This window comes from Excalfactoria chinensis, chromosome 20 (genome assembly GCF_039878825.1).
Source record: "Excalfactoria chinensis isolate bCotChi1 chromosome 20, bCotChi1.hap2, whole genome shotgun sequence".
NCBI classification, from domain to species: Eukaryota; Metazoa; Chordata; class Aves; order Galliformes; family Phasianidae; genus Excalfactoria; species Excalfactoria chinensis.
In genome coordinates, this window is record NC_092844.1 from 1,478,085 (window position 1) to 1,491,350 (window position 13,266).

The 13,266-nt window shown below is 39.0% G+C and overlaps 1 protein-coding gene across 5 annotated transcripts in view; it reads left to right on the top strand.

The window, feature by feature from the left end:
* Window positions 1-13,266, top strand: part of VPS13D (vacuolar protein sorting 13 homolog D) — an 83,059-nt gene that overhangs the window by 6,469 nt on the left and 63,324 nt on the right. For all 5 annotated transcript variants that reach the window (XM_072354155.1, XM_072354153.1, XM_072354156.1 and 2 more), the window contains exons 9-24: window positions 22-122; window positions 509-677; window positions 1,568-1,660; window positions 2,038-2,248; window positions 2,709-2,888; window positions 3,104-3,234; window positions 3,982-4,054; window positions 4,234-4,398; window positions 4,874-5,004; window positions 5,216-5,348; window positions 6,797-9,016; window positions 9,334-9,485; window positions 9,639-10,673; window positions 11,652-11,742; window positions 12,220-12,346; window positions 12,556-12,736. In XM_072354155.1, coding sequence (XP_072210256.1) covers window positions 22-122; window positions 509-677; window positions 1,568-1,660; window positions 2,038-2,248; window positions 2,709-2,888; window positions 3,104-3,234; window positions 3,982-4,054; window positions 4,234-4,398; window positions 4,874-5,004; window positions 5,216-5,348; window positions 6,797-9,016; window positions 9,334-9,485; window positions 9,639-10,673; window positions 11,652-11,742; window positions 12,220-12,346; window positions 12,556-12,736 — 5,193 coding nt within the window. The remainder of the gene's footprint in view (window positions 1-21; window positions 123-508; window positions 678-1,567; window positions 1,661-2,037; window positions 2,249-2,708; window positions 2,889-3,103; window positions 3,235-3,981; window positions 4,055-4,233; window positions 4,399-4,873; window positions 5,005-5,215; window positions 5,349-6,796; window positions 9,017-9,333; window positions 9,486-9,638; window positions 10,674-11,651; window positions 11,743-12,219; window positions 12,347-12,555; window positions 12,737-13,266) is intronic.

Genomic DNA, 13,266 nt, shown 5'->3' on the forward strand with positions numbered 1-13,266 from the left:
TTTCTGCTCTTTAACTAAAAGATGCAGTATCAGCAGATCATGGCTTTTCTAAAGGAACTGGCTAGAAAGGAACGGCAGCTTAAATTCAGAAAGTGGAGACCAAAGGTTACAGTAACTGAGAAGTAAGTATATCTGTGGATGCGTCGTTGAATTAGTGTGATATTAAAACCTGCACTTAGGGCAGAGTTGAATGAAGACAAATATTGTTAAGAAATGATATAAGTAGTCGTGTATTAAAACTGAAATTTTCGTGTTGTGTTTCCCTACCTCATCAAACAGCTTTAAATATGCACACGTAATCCAAATTGAATAGCGCAAGTTTGATACTGCTAAACTTGTACAGCTAGCCCATATGTGCTGTCTGTAATACCAGTACCTTTTCTAACCAGTTCCCTTTGTTTTCTCACTGGGCTCCTTTTGGACCTTTTGCCAGTTTAATGTGAATTCTTTATTTTTTCTTGTTATTTTTGGTAAATATTATTGCTCTAATAACTTTAAAATATTTCAGCTGCCGAGAGTGGTGGATCTTTGCTTTGAACGCCAACCTTTCGGAGATCAGGGAGCAGAGGCAGCGCTCCACGTGGGAGTTTGTGTTACATCGGGCCCAGGATGCAGTATCTTATACTGACTTGTATTATTGCAAGTTGAAGGGGGAGCCTCTCTCTGCTGCAGAGCAGGTATTTTGGTCTGGGGTTTCGTGGTGTGGATGAATTGTCTTCTGTCAATTTCCTTTTTGCTTCTTTTTTTCCTCCACTTAATGTTAGGCTTAAGAATTTAGGAGGAGAATGTAATGAACTTGTGTTCTACTTTAGGAGGGAAAAACCATGTGGACCATAATTAATTGCTTCATATCTCTAGGAGCAGTGGGACTTTTTCCTTAAATCCATCACACACACATTTCTTATGCAATCCTATTGAAACCTAAATTTATAAGTAATCCATCCTTGCATTATTTAGATGTGAACTGTAGAGGTAGCTCAACATACTGGGGGCTTTTATAGTAACTGCCAAAGCAAGAACCATAATATATGACTCTTATTTCATGCTGTGTCTTCAGAGCTACGAAAAGTAGCAGTGGCAGTGCCATTGGAAAACTATACTTGGTTGAACCATAAGCTTCCAGAAAGAGCTTCTTAATCAGTGCAGAAAAGATAAAGTCAAATGCCATGACACCAGGCTTAAATAACTGAGTATGAATACTACTACACTGCTGAATTTTACACAGTTCAGCTACTTTGTTATTCAGTATAACAGGTTCTTTGCTGATCCTTCCATGGTTTAGATTTTGTGCTGAACCTTGCTCTCCTTGCTCTTGATTCATGACAGGAGGATATAATCGGTTTTTACTATTGAAAGCATTAAAATAACGTACCTTACAGTACAAAGGGATTTGAGGTAGTGAGAATGTCAGTATTATGGTTGCCTGTGTGATTTCCTGTGCTTAGGCATTTGGATCCTGACATGAGCCATAAATCCTAAATGTATTGTAGAGATGTTAAATGTTTTTTTGTGAGCCAAGATACTGCATCCTTTTAGAACAGCTGCTTTACCTTTCTTGTCTTCTTAGGCAGAAATGCATCGCATTGAGGATGAGCAAACTTACGAAGAATTGAAGATCCTCTGTGAGATAGTTCATGATAAATTTCATGACCTAGCTGAGGTGAGAAGGATTCTGTATCCATGGATCCATGGCAGTATTTAGGATCTTGATGTGAATTATTTGGGTTGTGATCACTCCTAGAGACCGTTAGCTTGTATTTGTTTTGATTTCTGAAGTGTGGCGTCAGTAGTAATGTTGCAAACAATGCTTGATTCCTCCTTTATCAGTTTTGTGTCACCTTTCATAGTGAGCTTATGACCATCATGTGATGGTCTTCCTCAATAGTACTCTTTCCAGAATTTGTTCCATCTTAGAAACTGGTATGTTGAATGTAAGAGTGTTAAGTAGGTGGAATCGTATCTTGATACTATTAAGTTTTGTATGCTTGTGATGTTCTTTCATTTATAAGCATTTATGTCTTTAATGTTCATATACAGAGCATTAAAGAACCATTGCCTGATTCTCCTGGAGCTTCTCCTTCAGCAGAATCTGCACACGGCAGTAGCACTGGAATGCTGCAGTATCTTCAGTCTTGGTTTCCTGGTTGGGGAGGTTGGTATGGATACACACAGCAGCCATATGAAGGTGAACCTTTTGAAGGGCTTTTATCAGACCCACAGAAGCAGTGGAATCCAGAAGACATACTAGGTATGACTGTGTGGGGTTTTCAGTGTCTTTTTAAGGCTGCTCACAAGCGTGAACAGGAAAAAAAGCCCTCTTCAGTAACGGGGTATCCACTTAGTACTAAAATGATATACAGAATACGTCTACTTCTAAATCTTTTAGGTATTTATAGAGTTTTGGGACTTACTTGCATTCAGGTGGGTAGGGATCATGTGTGCTGTGATTGTAACAGTACCGGGTTGTTGGGGTCATCTTTAAATGTAGGTTTATTGCACCTTAATTGAAATGGGAAAGTTCTTCTGAGCATTTGGTCTTGTTAAGAAAGAAGATGTGTCTGCATGGACTTTTGTTTCTTTTTTTACCCTCCCTTAGAGGGGGGGAAATAGTTATCTTACAACTCAGAGAAACCCTTCTGTTCTTCGATAACCTTCCAGAAACTTGAGTTATGTAACATAAATGATCTTTTGTTGTTGTTTTTTATTAGGTGCAGATGATTTTTTTGATCCTGCTGCAGATGCCTCCAGCATGAATACATTCACAAAGAGAGATCACGTATTTGCTAAACTAAATCTGCAGTTGCAAGGCGGCTCTTTCACTTTGTTGCATAAGGAGAAGAAAGTGCCGCGTGCTGAGGAGAGTGCTTTTATGCAGCTGGAGTTTTCAGGTACTGAGTCAGTTTCTGTTTGCTCTTTCTCAAAAAAGAAGAGCTTTGTTCACCTTGTGACCTTCCTCTGGCTCTTGTTTTTAATCCATTAACATTTCTATACTGAAACAAAGCTTAAAATGAGTACATCAAGCCAGCTTGTAGAAAGTGAAAATAGAAATAAATGCTGTGCTGCCTACTAGGAGAAATAAAATGATCCTGTCTTTGTGTTCCAGGTGTGAAGATCTTAGCAGAGTCCCTTCCTCGCAGAAATTCTTCCCTTTTAAAAGTTCAGCTTGGTGGTCTTTTTCTGAGGGATTTGGCAACGGAAGGGACCATATTCCCTGTCCTGGTTTTCCCTAATCCTGTAGGTGAACAAAGCTTTGTGTTACTGTGTAAGATGTGTGCGTATGAAAAAGGTAAACATTACAAAATGGAATGCAGATGTTTCCCTTGGCTTGTGTCATATCCCTAAAAGAGAAAATGAACTTTGAAGAAAAATCTCCATTTCTTGAATGTACTTTTGCCCTCCCTTTCCAAGGAGAACTCATAGAAATCTCCACTATTTGCTTTGTGTGTTGCAACTTCAACATTACACATTGGGAAGTGAGTAACGTACTGTACAAGCTTTCATTTTGGAGCAGTCAGCATTGCTGCTTAATCAGTAATTGGTCATTTTCATAGAACTATTTGCTCCAAGTAAGGATTTATTTCACCTGCTTGCTGTTGCGCTCTGAGTAGAAATACAGAAGCAGGAATGCAGAAGCTATTTTTTCTTCTTAATGAATTACTGAAGAGATTAGAAATATTTCTTCTAAGCAGGAAAAAGAAGTTTCAGTCCAATTCTATGAGAAATATACCCTGCTTTTGCTTTTTAGTTTGTAGAAAGCAGACTAAAGCTTGCATTTCAGCCATTGGCTGCTGCATGAGATGGTTGTACTTCCTTCCCATTTGACTGTATCAAGGAAAAAAGCATAAAGTGGTCTCAGACAGTACATATGATTCACTCAAGATGACCTCAAGTCTGATAAAGAAAAGACTTCTTTGTTTTAATCGGGTGAGTTGGTTGACTTTTTTTTCTAACCTTTTTTTTCCCCTCTTTAATTCTTACCAGCAAAAAGAGGTTGGCTGCGTATCTTCCTTTGGGCTCCAGAATTTGTCATCTGAAATGTCAAACCAAAACACTGGTAAGTGCTTGATTCTGTTCGATTAAAGCGAGCATGTGAGATTATTTATACCAACCAGAAATCAGTTATTCAGCACTTCAGGTTCTGATTATTTTTTGTCTGTTTTGTTTGTTTTTTGGTGGTGTTTTCTTATGTGTGTGTTCTGTCGTTTGTGTAACTTGTTCTGTATCCCGTTGCAGATCCCGATGCTCCAGTGTTTGAGATGCTCTATGAAAGAAATCCCATCCACAGCAATTTTGAGAGGCGCCTGGAAGTCAGCACCAGACCTCTCAATATTATTTACAATCCCCAAGCCATTAAGAAAGTAGCCGACTTCTTCTACAAGGGAAGGGTTCATACCTCAGGTTAACCTTTTATATATATATTTTTGTGTGGCTTTTTCTCTTTTTTTGGTGATATATACCTTTATTTTTATTCTTAGAAATTCAAAGCTCCAATGTAACAAATCTCTTTAAATTCAGATTTGAATTCTGAGATTTCTGAGGCCTCTCTGGGTGATTTTCCTGCTTAATTGACTTCCCTTGGGCAAACCTCCATAGCTTTCCATTTAAAATTGCAACTGCTATTCCACATGAAGAGTGTTCATCTAAATTAAAATACCTAAATAAGGCAGAATATTTCTGTAAGTTTTCCTGGAAAAGGATGGAGAACAGCAGGTTATTCTGGAGTATAAATACATGAAAAATCTCGTTCTTATCTTAGATTTTATTGCTAAATTGAAGCAATTCTCTATCAAAATAAGTAAAAATAAGTCTTTTGTTGATTAAATAACAGCCAAACAAAATTAATACCTATTTCTTTTTTAAATCTCCTGCACAGGTTTTGGATATCAGTCTGAGTTAGAGGCCAGAGTGGCTGAAGCTGCCAGAAGACAGTACAACAAGCTGAAAATGCAGACAAAAGCTGAAATCAGGCAAACTATTGATCGTTTGCTAGTAGGAGACTTCATTGTAAGTTGTTGGCCGCAAGTGGTTGTGTTGACTTTCTTGACAAATGGTTTAGCACTTGAAACACTCAAGAGCAGAGCAGTATTTTTCTGCTCTTGACTGTGAGACGTGACCATGGAAAGGTGCCTAACTGGAGTGTTGTTTGTCACGGCATTTTTATTTGATGCTATTTCTGTGTTCTGAGCCATTCTTTCTTTCTTTCTTAAACTTCCAGGAAAACAGCAAAAGCTGGACAGTGTGCCTTGATATTTCTGCCCCTCAGGTGATCTTCCCTGATGATTTCAAATTTGTGGATCCAGTGTTAGTTGTTATAGATCTGGGAAGAATATTGCTTACCAATTCTCAAGGTATGATCTAGTATTATTGCAGTTTCCATTTTCTTTCCACCTCCGTGGAACTCTTGTTTCTTTGTAGAAAGTAGAGGTGTCTTAAGAGTTGTTCCTCTGTAGATGTGTAGTTTCACAAACAGTTGTGCTGTTAGTGATAATTTGTGAATTAAAACTTAGCTGGTGATTTTTATAAGTAATGGAAAGTGGGATGTGGGTTTTCTCTGGGGCAGGGTGGTCTAAGGTTACTTATTAAATGAAATGATCTTATTAAATGGAATGATCTTACACCTCTTGAACTCTGAGCAGGTGTGAAGATGGTGTTTCAGGCACTTTACCATAGATGAGATTTCAGTTTTAAGGGATACAAAATTTAGCTGTCGAATACTTTTTGGGGACAGTGCTCCCAATGAGAGTATGCTTTGAATAAGCCCTCCAGCTCTGAAGTCATATGGATCTGTTCTTAGCACATCTGCAGCAAACCTAATAGAAATGAGTGGAAAATTGGTGTCCTTTGTTTATGTTAGAAGTTAAAATCGTTACTTCTTAAACAACTCATCGCTTCTTTCCTGTTCCACTGTGAAAACAGTGAAAGAAAATTAAAAAGGAATTTGAGTGGTCTTGTAAATAACATCAGGTCTGTTTAGAATCTAACTGAACTGTGTGGTCTGTGCCAGTATGTTTAAGTATAAAAGAAAAGAAAGAGATACCAGTGGGTTATTCATTTTCTTTTTAAAAATACAGCTGCAGGGTGAGTAGTTCTGTGGTGCAATGAGAAGTCAAGGTGTCGAGGCCAGAATTGTCTGCACTGATGTTTTGTCTACTGTGCAGTAACTTCTCTGTTAGGACAAACCAGAACAAGAACAGAAATTGTTTACAGGAGATAAATTTTTGTTTCCCTTTGGAACCAATGCATCAGCCAGGTAGGAGTAGACTGAGCTACAAGAACATTTGGAAGTTAGGATCCCTGCTTTGTAGAGAAGGAGAAACCTTTTTCTCATGATAACAAAAGCTTTAAAATAGACAATGTAATATTAATTTGTCACGTATTGGATCAGCAATACGTTGTAGTTAAGTATTTCTTTTAGATGATTTTAAGGAATTTGTGATCAAGTCCTAAAGGGTCCCAAAAGACTTGAATAGGCAGATTAATGGATTATATGATTTCCTTATTAAACAACCTCTGATAACAGTAAAGCTTGTAGTAATAGAAAGTGGATTAAAAAGTGAGGAAAATAGTGTCCTTTAATAGATTCTTTAATACATTGTGACTGACATCTGTGTCCATGTAAAAGAAGTATAGTAGATTTCCCATTGAGGAAGGGGCAAGGGACAATACTTGGATGTACCCTGTGTTTTAAAAATACAGCAGCAGTCAGGATGATCAGGTAATGATTGGAAATATCCAAGGAGGGGGGAGAATAATTCTGTTCATTTATTTATGTTTGATTTTTTTTTTCAATCCACAGAAGAGTCTAAAGGGAATGCAGATGATTTTTCACCAGAATTCAATGAGTTAAGTGATGAGGAATATAAAACGCCTCTTGCAACTCCTCCCAATACTCCACCACCTGAAACCAGCACTAACAGTGGAATCAAACTCTCTGAATTTACTGGAGTAGAAATAAGTGAAGAGCAGTTACAAGCACACTTAATGAGTAAGAAAATGTACGAGAGATACACGCTTTCATTTTTGGATCTTCAGATCATGGTGGGCCGAGTGAAAGACAACTGGAAACACGTTCAGGATAGTGATGTGGGTCCAACACATGTGGTAGAAAAATTCAATGTTCACCTGCAGTTGGAGCGCAGGTTGATATACACATCTGACCCAAAATACCCAGGAGCTGTTTTGTCTGGCAGTCTACCAGACTTGAAAATTCATATCAACGAAGATAAAATATTGGCTTTGAAGAACTGTTGTGCGCAGCTGAGCGCATCTGAAACAAAGTCATCAGATGGCCTAAATTTAGGGAAAGATAAGATTTTTGCAGAGGTTGACCAGCTTGGCACTTTGCATGATTCCGTAATGAATTTAACGCAGAGTGTTGTGATGCTCGAGCAGCATACCAGGGAAGTTCTTGTTGAATCTCAGCTGCTTTTGGCTGAGTTCAAAGTAAACTGTATGCAGCTGGGGGTTGAAAGTAATGGACGGTATATCTCCGTACTGAAGGTTTTTGGCACCAATGCCCATTTTGTGAAAAGGCCTTACGACGCAGAAGTGTCTCTGACTGTTCATGGCCTGTTACTTGTTGATACTATGCAAACATATGGAACAGATTTTGATCTTTTGATGGCTTCTCATAAGAATCTGAGTTTTGATGTGCCAACAGGAAGTCTCAGAGACAGCCGGGCTCAGTCACCAGTTTACGGACCGTGTGATGCACATCCTATTGATGCATCCAGTCTGACAGAGAGATGTGCTGCGGCATCAAATGCTTCATCTGGTAACAATGGAAAAGATCAAGAGTCTTTGATAAAATTAGAGTATCAGTTTGTGAGTGCAGAGTGCCCGTCAATGAATTTGGATAGCAGTCTGCAGGTGATCTCTGTACAAGTGAACAACCTGGATATCATTCTCAATCCAGAGACGATCGTTGAACTGATTGGGTTTCTCCAGAAATCTTTCCCAAAGGAGAAAGAAGATTCCAGTCCTCAGCCTTTAATGGATGACAGAGAAAGGGACTGGAGGGAGCAGGAGACCTTTCAGTCTACTTATGTGCAGAATACGGAGGTAGCAGTTGATATTCACTGGTTGAATATCCTTCTCCTCAGGACAGTTGGAATGACAAATGGAGAAAAATATGGCAGAAAAATTGCAACAGCCAGTATTGGTGGTACCAAAGTCAATGTTTCCATGTGTAGTAAATTTGATGTGAATGGCTCTCTTGGATGTCTTCACTTAATGGATTTAACGCAAGACAGTGTTAAGAATCAGTATGTTGTCAGCATAGGGAATACAGGAAGGTATGAAAATCTCATCGGTGACGTAGATTACTTTGAATCTTTATTCTTTAGACTTGATGATGGAAGTAGCCTTCCAGATGCATTAAGTTTCACTCTGACCGAAAAGTCAAAAGAGGAATGCTCTCTCAATCTCAAAATGGCCTCCTTACACTACAACCACTCTGCTAAATTTCTGAAGGAACTGACTTTGTCAATGGATGAATTGGAAGAGAATTTCCGCAGCATGCTGAAAAGTGCAGCTTCAAAAGTTACTACAGTCTTGGCAACAAAAACTGCTGAATACAGTGAAATGGTTTCTTTGTTTGATACGACGCCAAGAGCGAAGGATGCTGCCAACTTAGAAGATAGTGATAGCTGTGCACTTGGATCACCACCTCTCAAAAGCGAAACTATTAAGCTTATATTGAACATCAACATTGAATCACCAATTGTCTCAATACCTCGAAAGCCTGGTAGCCCTGAGCTGCTTGTAGGTCACCTAGGACAAATATCTATTCAGAATTTTGTACCAGGAGAAGATGAGTCTACGAGCGATAGGCTGCAAGTTGAAATAAAAGATATCAAAATGTATTCTTTAAATACCAGCCAGTTTATGAACAAGAAGGAGTCTGCAAGTGAAGTATCTCAAGGTCTTCATTCTTCAGGTCCTGCCAGTGTTAATAGCCAGGAGGAATCCCAATTTACTCGTCACGACTTCTTTGAATCATTACATAAAGGCCATGGTATGTTAATCAGACTCTTTATTATTACTAATATTATTGATAGAAAGGACTAAAAACGTGTTTTGGTTATAGGCTTGCTTATATACTGCCTCACCCCATCCTCCTGAAATATGCTGCTTGATTTTAAATAAAACGGGCATATCTTTATATCCATATCTATTTTCCTAATGTCTTTCATACAGAAATTTAACAAAACAGGGCCAGCATTGCTAAGAAGTCCTGGTTAATAGCTCCTGCATTATCCCTGCTGTGCAGTCCTTAAACAATAATCAATTTGTGTATTATAACATTGTTCTCATCTCACTTTTTCTTAACAGCTTTCCACATCCTGAATAACACCACCATCCAGTTCAAATTAGAAAAGATACCACTAGGGAAGGATTTAGATGTAACGTTCCCACTGAGTAATGAAGACTTTGGAATATCAAACATCATGAAAATTGAAGGAAAATTTGTGAACCCTCTTCAGGTACAGTACCTTAGTAGTCCTGTTTTCAATGTAAACATGTTTTTCTGTATATAGGATAAGAATTTTTCAGAGAAATATCTTCAAACGTATGTAGTGATTTTAGTGTTACAGAGAGCTACCGTGTTGACTGTGGTTGTTTTTTCTATATTGTAGGTGGTGTTAGCAAAACATGTGTATGAGCAGGTCCTGCAAACTCTGGATAATTTAATTTACAGTGAAGACTTGAACAAATTTCCAGCTGCTGCTGCATCTTCAACTTGCCCTAGTTCTCCATCAGCATCAGCTCTTAATACTGGTGCAGAATTCTCAACTGAAAGGAAGGAAAATGGCTTATTCAGCCACTCCAGTTTTAATTCTGTTCCAAACAAGTCACTGACTATCAGGGAAACAAAGTCTTTCACTCAGATTCAAGCAAACTTCCACATCTCTGAACTCCAGGTTCAGTTAAGTGGTGATCTTACACTCGGTGCACAAGGCCTTGTCAGCCTTAAGTTTCAAGATTTTGATGTTGAGTTTACTAAAGATCATCCTCAGACTTTGTCCATTCAGATTGCCTTGCGTTCACTGCTAATGGAAGATCTTCTGGAAAAAAAGCCAGATTCTATGTATAAGAATCTGATGGTGTCCCGTGGAGCACCCAAGCCATCCAGTTTAGCACACAAGGAGTACCTTTCACAGTCATGTCCCTCAGTATCCAACGTCGAATATCCAGATATGCCACGCTCCCTGCCATCTCATATGGAAGAAGCATCCAATGTCTTTCAGCTTTACCAAAGACCGGTTTGTGCCTCGCGTAAGAAGCAAAAAGAAGATGCTGATTCTGAGTACCCCCTGACTCCACCTCCTTCTCCAACAGCAGATAGATCCAAGCTGCCTTGTGGGAAAAGTCACTTTGATGATTCATTGGTTCATATCAATATATTTCTAGTGGATAGGAAACATCCTGAATTTTCCTCTCGCTATAACAAGATTAATCGCAGTATAGATGTGGATTTTAATTGTCTAGATGTCTTAATAACACTGCAAACCTGGGTAGTGATATTGGATTTCTTTGGGATTGGATCCACTGCTGATAACCATGCGATGAAGCTGCAACCTGAAGATACTCAGCAGACATCTAAATCAGAAGTAAATCCCTTGTCTGTTTCTCAAGCCCAAGAGCCCGTAAACACTAAGCTGGATTTGAAGGTATTACACCTGAGATGCAAAATCATAATGGTATTGTCTATCACAGAGCACCTTTATGGAAATCTGATAACATTTAAATCACATTCGCATTTTGCAGTGAAGAACACACTTAAAACAGTAGATTTAGAATGTGTGTATGTACGTTTTTGTTCTGTTTTTTAATTAAAGGGGAAGAAGTCATTGAAAATTGATTTGCAAGTGGATTGGCTCCCTTGCTCTGTCATCCTCCATACACACGTATATGTCTCCTAAAAAGGGAGGCCAAAGTAGTACATTCCATGTTCATTTTTATGGAGCTCTCATGGGTAGAGTTTGACAGTGAGAGCCTAAAGAAGTGCAAGTCTTGTGGGAGGTGGTTTTTTATTTCCCTGGGTCAACACAAGGCAGAGTCTCAATATTGGTGGTCTCTGAAGTGGTTAGCTTTCTTTGGTGCTGACATACTGGAACTGGAACCACTGTTCTGGAAGCTGTGGAGTGTATTTCAAAAACAGATGCATATATATGCTTCCATAGCTATGTAGACATATATATTTAGGAATGTATAGACATGTTGTAATACGTCTTTGTCCAGAGGAGGTAGGCAACGTTCCCTGGGGGCATTCAGGGCCAGGCTGGATGTGGCTCTGGGCAGCCTGGTCTGCTGGTTGGCGACCCTGCACATAGCAGGGGGTTGGAACGAGGTGATCTTTGTGGTCCTTTTCAACCCAGGCCGTTCTGTGATTCTGTTATAACAAATGACAAATCTTGACAGAGGACAAAGGTAACAGTGCTAGGATGTGTCGACAACCTGACTGTTCTAAGGTATCTGGGAGACTTTAGCATACAAACAAGGATGCAAAAATGCTGCTTTCATCCATTGCCTCCTACTCAGATCATTCTTTGAGCTGTAGTGAAATTGTCTTGGAAAAAAAACAATGTGATGGTCCAATTGTGAGCTCACACTGCGTGATACCAACCTGCTTCTTTTTGTTTGACCAGGTCCATTCTTTGTCTTTAGTACTGAACAAGACAACGAGCGAGCTCGCTAAAGCCAGTGTGTCAAAACTTGCAGCTCACTTGGAAATAATTGGTGAGTAGATGGGAGATCTGAAGTTACACATGGTTTAAAATAAAAGGAGATGTACTTCTCAGTTGTGGTTTGAAGTGTTTTGTGTTTGTTGCTCACTGCTTTAGGTTTGTGTGTCCTGTTTCTAGGGAATGTGATGTTTTTATTCCTCCCCACTGGGATATTTCAGGATTGACTTTCAATTCTTGCAGTCCTTCCAGTTGCGTAGCAGTACAATAGAGTGTATTGCTGCTTCAGAGGAAGAAAGGAGTTCTTGGATCTCAGAGTGCTGTGATTAACGTGTGCACAAATGATAGGGTTGCATTTGTGTTCATGTTTGCAGCAGATTGTTTCAGTATCAGGTTTTATGTTTAATTAGTGTTGTTGGTTGAGTTTCTTACAAGTGAGTTTATTCCACTCCTAGAAGCTTATGGAAAGATTACTTTGGGTTTGCAGCAAGGTATGTTTGATGCTTACAACTGTTTGGCTCTTGTTTTGCAGATGGGGATTTAGCCCTGCAGGGAAGCATTGGAGGTCTGTCCTTAAGTGACCTTACAGCTCATGGAGAGTTTTACAGAGAACGTTTCACTACAAGTGGTGAAGAAGCACTCATTTTTCAAGTTTACAAGTATGAATTGAAAGCTCTGGTTGTTGGCTTGAGGCTTATTAACAAGATACTGTAATGCAAGCTGTATTTTTGTGTCATTGTTGAAGTTAAATCCTTTGAGCACCAGTAAAATCCCGTGTAGTATTATTTTCTAAGTGAATAATGAACGGCTCTATTTGTAAAATGGAGTTAAGAGAGAAAACTGAATTCACTTTGGTCCTCTACCATAGATATGGGCGGCCGGATCCATTGCTACAGAGGGAGTGTGATGTTCGTGTCACTCTGCGGATGGCGTCTGTTCAGTATGTTCACACCCAGCGCTTCCAGGCCGAGGTGGTATCCTTCATTCAGCACTTCACTCAGCTTCAGGATGTGCTGGGACGGCAGAGAGCAGCAATAGAAGGACAAACAGTATGTTGGATTGTTGGGTTTTTTCTTTTCTCTTCTTTCCCAGCAGACATTTGTGAGCTGAAATGAATTTTTCCTAGTGAATCCGTTTTTAAGCAGTGAGTTGTCACAGAGTCTTCTTATTCATCTTCCATTTCAGTGGGGACAGTGCAATTGAATGTAGATTTTGGCACTTGTTGCACTAGTGTTTGCTGTTTCCATCAATGTTTTTGAACTGGACTTTGTTCTCTGCTGAAAACATGAGTTCAGTTTCCCTTCTAAACTTGTCATATAAAATCATTACAATATTTTGTCTTAATTTTATAAATTGAGGAATAGGGTTCATGAATTCAGTTCTAATCAGTGTGGAATAACCACCTGCTTCCTGTAAACTCGAGTTTCTAAATGTGTTTTACATGTAACAATGCCAGAAAACCCTCAGAAGAATCTCTTTCATTATTTTAATCTGAAAATGTTACGATAAACACCTTAAAAAGTTCTAAAAAATAATAGCAAAGCATGCAGTGTGCTTCTAAGTTGCTCTGATGCTTGAA